The sequence below is a fragment of the Bison bison genome, unplaced genomic scaffold (assembly GCF_000754665.1).
Source record: "Bison bison bison isolate TAMUID 2011002044 unplaced genomic scaffold, Bison_UMD1.0 scf7180017864289, whole genome shotgun sequence".
Classification (NCBI taxonomy): Eukaryota; Metazoa; Chordata; class Mammalia; order Artiodactyla; family Bovidae; genus Bison; species Bison bison.
In genome coordinates this window covers 10,839,622-10,846,215 of record NW_011494861.1, presented here as the reverse complement: position 1 = coordinate 10,846,215, position 6,594 = coordinate 10,839,622, and the positions used below count along the sequence as shown (strand labels likewise).

The 6,594-nt window shown below is 59.3% G+C and overlaps 1 protein-coding gene across 2 annotated transcripts in view; it reads left to right on the top strand.

The window, feature by feature from the left end:
* Nucleotides 1-6,594, top strand: part of PRKCZ (protein kinase C, zeta) — a 101,763-nt gene that overhangs the window by 610 nt on the left and 94,559 nt on the right. The window contains exons 2-4 of one of the 2 annotated variants that reach the window (XM_010849984.1): nt 3,915-4,036; nt 4,947-5,036; nt 5,451-5,501. The exons of the other annotated variant lie outside the window; for it this stretch is intronic. Coding sequence (XP_010848286.1) covers nt 3,915-4,036; nt 4,947-5,036; nt 5,451-5,501 — 263 coding nt within the window. The remainder of the gene's footprint in view (nt 1-3,914; nt 4,037-4,946; nt 5,037-5,450; nt 5,502-6,594) is intronic. 2 annotated transcript variants of the gene reach the window in all.

Here is a 6,594-nt window from a genome sequence, read left to right as displayed (position 1 = left end):
GGGAAAGCTTGCGGGCAGGGCTGGATCAGCGTGCACCCGCCCTCCCGTCCCGACCCCGGCTCGGAGTCGCCGGCCCAGCTCCGAGCGCCGCTGCCTCTCGGGTCAGCGGGTCTCTCCCCGCTCCGACGGGGTTGTCCTGGGCTGGAAGTTGCCCGGAGGGGGCCCGTGGCGCGGAAGACGGGCACCTTGAGGCTCTCCGCGTCTCCGAGCCCCGTGTTGACATTCTCCCTGGGAAGTTGGCCGGTATGTTAAGGCCACAATCTGTAAGGAAGAAAGTTTTCGTCAAATTGTGAAGACTGCTGGCAGGTTTTAAAAGCAGAGGTTTTCTAAACTTTTCCCAATTTACCCGACCGGATATCTCAGTTTAAGACCAGTTTATGTGCGGGAGAAGGGCAGGTGCGGTGAGCCGTGGGGGTCGCGCGAATGGAGGGCACCTGGAGGGCCTGGGGCCCTGCGACTGTCCACACTCGGTGCTCTGGATTTGACCTGCCTCCCTGTGAAATGGGCGAACCGGCGTCCACAGGGGTCAGTGGCCAGACCCCTGGACCGGCCCCAGCGCTCGCTGGATTCTTGGCCGCTGGACAGTCCTGGTGGGGGTGGAGAAGGCTGCGGCCCCCAGCACTGTGCACGCAGATACTGGGGGAGAATGAGGGTATTTGGCTTTTGCAGCCTTCTGCTCCTGTTGGTCTCCAAGAGCCCCCAAATCGGGCGGCTGCCCCCAGGGTCGCGTCTGAGGGGTTGGGGGGTGGGGAAGCTGAATGCCACCTGCAGTTGAACTTGGTGGTTGGGTATAGGGCCTGGAAACCCCAGCTCTTGACCTGGAGAGCACACCTTGTTTGGGGTGTCAGTCAGGACACACCTGCCCTCTCTGCTGTCCGCAGCCTGACTGCCTTGGGAGTGTGGGTGTGGAGTGAGGTGGTGGGAAGGGAATTGGTGGTGGTGCCCTAGAGAATAAGGATTTGTGGGGGGGATGACTGGCCATCCCACCTGAAGAGGATGAGGGATCGTATCTTCTGGCCTGTCAAGGTGGACTGCAGACTGAAGCTGGTGAGGTGTCAGCTGGGTCCCGGCTTGTCCGAGAGGGACGAGTGGCAGTCATACATCAGACAGTCCTCTTTTCTGTCTGGAACCGTGGGATTGAGCAACTAGTGACTGACTGTGGAAATCAGAGCTGATCCTTAGCCAGAGGAAGTCCACACCCGGAGAGGCAGAGGGCAGGTGGGAACCAGACCCCCAGCCCTCCACCCAGGGACGAGTTCCAGTCGGCACTGCGCGGAGGGAGGGGGGGGGGAGGTGGACTCGGCCGGTGTCCGGGCAGTGCTCTGGGAGTCCCTGGGAGTGCTGGCCGAGCAGCCTGTTTAGCCGCCCCTCGCCATCCCCACCCCCTAAGCTTGGGCCCCTGGAGAGCGCTTTGGTTACCTTGGGAAATGTGACCTGTTGAGTCCGGTTTCCTGGAGATGAGGCCACACCCTACACTCTTCCCTCTTCTTCCCCTTCCAACCTGTGCCCCTTCCTCTCTCCTCCCCAGCCCCCTCCTTTCCTCCCCTCCCCCTCTTGGTTCCTCTTCTTTCCTGCCCTCTGAGGCTCCCACCTCTTTATGCCTCCTCCCTCCTTCTGCATCCACCCTTCTTGTTTCTGCCCCAGGCTAACTGTCCCTTCCCTGTCTGAGCTCCTCTTCTCTTCCCAGTGCTTTTCCTAAAGGCTTTGCACTGTTGCCTGGGGAGGGGCCTGGGTTGGGAAACTTAGTCCTCAGGGATGGTAGACCTGACGCAGGCTCCAGAAAGTGTCCGCCAGAATCCTCGCTCACTTATCCAAACCCCAAGGTCCAAGTGAAATTTTGTCCCTGCCCTGTGGCCCGTGGAGGGAGGTTCTGTTTAAGCACCTGGGCGAGGAGCTGAGGGTCAGATACACTGGAGACACTATTGTTAAAAATAGGGGTCTTCAGGGCCCCACCCACCCCGGAATGGCTTCTGCAGTCACCCTTTCCCATCCCCTCTCCTCCCCAGGCCCTCCGGAGGCTTGAGATTAGGGTCACCCCCTCGCCAGTGGGGTTTTTTGAGGGTGTGGTCACTGGAGTCTCAGGGGTGTCCTGTGTTTTGGGGGGTTTCCGGGTGAAGTGTGCTGGGTTTGGAGACCCTGCTCTGCCTGGTTTTCTGAGATGACAGAAAGACCTGGCTGGATCTTCTTCTCTCCAGCTCAAGCCTGGTTTCCAGAACTCAAAGCCTGGGCTGCATATGAGGCTTGGGTGGCCTCGTGGGTGCTGCCCCTGCCCAGGGCTCTGTCTGAGCTGTTTGCTCAGAGAGGCTGCCTGATTCCGGTTTGGGGTGATGCTCGGGGTGGTGGTCAGAGACCTGGTCAGGGAGTGGGACGACCATTCCCCGCTGTGCTCAGGTTGTGGGGTGGAGGGAAGAGCTAAAGTGCTGTCACTGGGTGATGACCTCAGCCTGGTGTCGGTTGCCTCCAGACCACTGGGGAGCCATCCACCTGACCTCTAGGCCCTGAAGCACCGGGCAGGGGGACTAGCTACCACCTGGGGGTGGAACTGTGGGGGAGGATCGTGGGGCAGGGATAGATAGTTTGCCACCCAGGGATAGATGGGTGGCAAACTCAGTTCCAGAGCTCCCTGTGACAGGGGGACTGATGGGTGTGCCGGGTGGCACAGGTACAAGGTCTGGGAGATGTGGGAGTGGGGGGGCTTGGTCTCTGGGGCCCCCACTGATAAGCCGTGAGACCCCTCTATGCCTCAGTCTCCCCATTTGCCAAGATGCCACAGGCTTTGGTGAGCTTGGGGCCCTGGGGTGGGCGCTGAGGGTCTGAGCAGATGGGGTGGGTTCCAACTGTGTCCCCCCACCCCCTAGGGAGCGAGCCATGGGCTGGACACGGGCTGCCACGGGCATCCAGCAGATGGATCCTGGATCCTGGTGGCCCTGGGTCTGTTACCTGGTGGACCGAGACGCTCTGTCAACACGCATTTGATAGAATTCAGAAGCCATTGGTGTTAATGCTCAGTGGACCCTGTGTTTCTCTTGTTGGGGGTGTTTCAAAACTTTTTTCAGAGGCTCCCACCCTTGTGGTGTCAGATGTGGATAAACTTCCCCCAACTTCAGTGTATCCTGTGTGATTCCTGCTCAGAGTCTCAGCAGACGTGCGTTTACCCATGTCAACACCAGCCTTGCTTTGGGTGGTAGGTGATGTGGGGACAGTGCATGGGGGTGGTGAACACCCCTCCCTCCCTGTCCTAGGGAGTCGAGTGTTCCCTGGTGCTGGCTTGCCTTACCTCTAAGGGCCATTCTCAAAGACTGACCATGAATCCCTGGGCTGTCTTCAACCATCCAGCTTTTATATCCCAAGTGTGGATGAAAAGATAAAAGGCAGTGGCATTCTGGGACTTGGTTTTCCCAACAGACTGGGTCTGGAATTATGTTGTGGCCCTACCAAAGGCAGTTGTCGAATGGTGCCTCCAGGGTTTCAAGAGGCTGTGGCATTGGGGTGATAAGTTAGTCCCCCTCCCCATACCCCCCACCACTTCCCACCTCTCAAAGGTCTCACACCCTGGATACCATGTGGCCCTGTTGGCACCATCGAGGTAGTGGGACGATGTAATGAGGCCTGCGGGCTTGAACTGAACAGTCTGTCCAGCTGCGCCCACCCCTCCTGGGTGACTCCCCCTTACCCTGTCCTTCTGCCCCTCGGAGGCACGTTCAGGTTCCAGGATGCGTGTTTCTGCACCAGGGTACTCATGGTGTAATTCACATGGCCTGTGGGCAGTGGTTCCAGGGTGCGGGGGGAGCTATCATACCCTTGGGGACAACACAGCTTCCTGTATTTGATCAACAACTTGGTTAGTTGATCATCAGTATCTTATGTGACTTAAATGTGCTCCCTGGTGAGACCTGTGTGTCCTCTGCGCCCAGGGACCTCCTCATCACCAGCCTGGACTCCGCCACCACCTTCGACGAGCTCTGCGCAGAGGTGCGGGAGATGTGCTGGCTGCACCCGGGCCACCCGCTCACCCTTAAGTGGGTGGACAATGAAGGTGGGCCTGGGGGGTGTGGTGGTCGGGCAGTGGCTTTCTAAACCTGGGCGCGGCCCCTTCCCTGTGGAGGTGGACAGCCCTGGGATTAAGCGATTCAAATTAACTTGTTTCCAGGGAAGAGGCTGTGGCAGGTCATGGAGGGACTAGGGGGCGAGGGTGAGGGTCCCTCGGGGGTGGTCATCCCCGTCAAGGCCAGCTCTGGTGCTGGGCCCCGAGGAGAGGCTGCAGGAGTCCCCCCCACCTTGTGTGGGTCCTAACCTTCCTGACCCCGTTCCTCATGTTCTGGATTTTTCTGGCGGGTGATTTGCTAGCTGAATTGTGGTTTCTCAGGGAAATGGGGAGGGGAGGGTGGCCAGCTCCCTAGGGTCCACCTCTCTTTTCCTTTCCCTCCCTCCTTTCCTGTAGCCAGACACACGTCTGAGATAGTGGAGGGTTTGGAAAACAGTTCAGAAGGGCCTGCCCAGCAGCTCTCAGCCTGGATATGGGAGTGGGGCAGGGTAGGGGCAGGCAGACCTCTGGCCACGTGCCTTTCCGCTGAAGCCAGGCCACGTTGTCCTGGCTCTGGCTGTCCAAGCATCTGTGCTCCTGTCCAGCCTCAGTAGACAAGGAGCCCTTCCTTCCGGTCTAGGACTGGATAGGAAGGGTGCTCATTCTCTCTCAGGCCAGGAAACCTGCCCAGCTTGGCACCCCATGTGGAGCTGTGGGTGAATTCATTGCCATTCTGGGGCTCGTTGGTTCTGACCTGGGCCTTTGGGTTGAGGGGGTGACTCACTCTGGGACCGGCCAACTCTGCCCTGGGCGGCTGGTCACTAGCAGCTGCACTTTGCCCTCCCAAGCTTGGGTGCTCACCACCGTGAAGCCCTTTGCCTCGGGCCTGCAGTGGCCTCAGCTGTGTCTCTCGTCTGCCTAGGTGACCCCTGCACTGTGTCCTCCCAGATGGAGCTGGAGGAGGCCTTCCGCCTGTCCTGTCAGCACAAGGATGAAGGGCTCACCCTTCACGGTCAGTGCCGGCCAGTGGACGCTCTGGGGGTGGGGGTGGGCACTTGGGCGCTTTGTTAGACTGGAAGCCACATAGATCACGGTTTAAGATCTTAGGATGCAGAGGATTTAAGAATGTGGAACAGGAAGCAATCTGGTTTCATTTTTTGCTCTTAGGTCTTATTATCCCAGATAAAAACCGCTCTTACTTGTCAGGAGTCAGTCAGGTGTCATCTCACTAGACACGGAAGCCTGGGTTCTGGTGATCGGCCCTCACTCCCTGTCCATGTGCAGGGTTTCCAAGGTTTTGCCTTAATAATTATCTGGCAAGAGCAGGCCATGGGGCTCCATGGGCAGTCAAACTCAGTGCAGGGCTCCTTGCGAGGCCACAGTGGTCACTGACCTTCACTCTTTTTCTGGCTCTCTCTGCATGCAGTTTTCCCCAGCATCCCCAAGGAACCAGGCATGCCCTGTCCGGGAGAAGACAGTGAGTACCGTCCTCCTGCCACGCGTGTCCTGGTTGTGGGTTGACGTGTCTGTTACGCCAGGGAGGGGAGAATGGGAGCCGGATGGCCTGGGGCTCAGTGCTCCTCGTGAAGTGTGTGAGGACAGAGTGGGCAGCTGGTGTGGCCTCACGAGGGGTTCTTACTGGTGCCCCTGCCCTTGGCTGTGTGTGTTCAGGCACCAGTGCCACCACTGGACAGGGCATCGGCTTGGCCAGCGGTGCCATGAGGAAACATCCCGGAAACACCCTGACCTCCCCAGGCAGGCAGGACCCTGGCTGGGATGGCTGGATGCGGCTCCCGTGTGTCTGTCCCAACTCCTACTGGCCCCATTCTCCTTCGCGGAGGGTCTGTGGGTTGAAGGTGAGGTCCCAGGGGCAGTGGGTCGGAGAAGAGCTTCTGACCACACCCCAAAGGCCCCTGACCCTGGGCAGTTTGGTCCACCTTGTCCTTCAGGGCAGCCTCTACTGACTGGAGCACAGAGAAGCTTATAGGACTGTGCTTGGCCCCTGGCATGGGGCTGAGGGCATGCCATGGTGCTGGAGGACCTAGCTCAGCCCCTTTCCTGGCAGGGGTCCTCAAGGGTGGGAGCAGATTCCAGCAGAGGCCGGGCTGAGTTTGTGTGCACCCCCCAGGGGTGTTCAGTGGGCCCTTGTGTTTGTGAGTCCTGGATTTAGGGGAGAAATCAGGGCTGAAGAGAGGTTTGGGGGTCTTTGAGACCGAGGGTCGGAGTGGCCAGTGAGCAGGGCTGGCCTGGGGTCCCACGAGGAGAACAGGGAACCCTGAAGGAGCACCAGCAAGGCGGGGAAACATCTTGATTGTGGAATCCTGGCAGGAGGGGAGCAGGCAGCCTGAAGAGGTTGGAGCAGCCCCGGGGTGGCAGAAGGTGCTGCCCCAGTGGTGGTCGTGGGGGTAGACGTGAAGGGCAGTTTTGGGGGAGCAATGTGAGGAGCCCAGGAGGTCCCAGATGGTGTCAGACTATGGTAAATAAAGTTAAAGGCGGCAAGGGGAGGGGCCTGGAGATTCTGAGGCCTGGAAGTTGCCTAGAGAAGTAGGGGTGGGCGGCAGTAGCCAGTC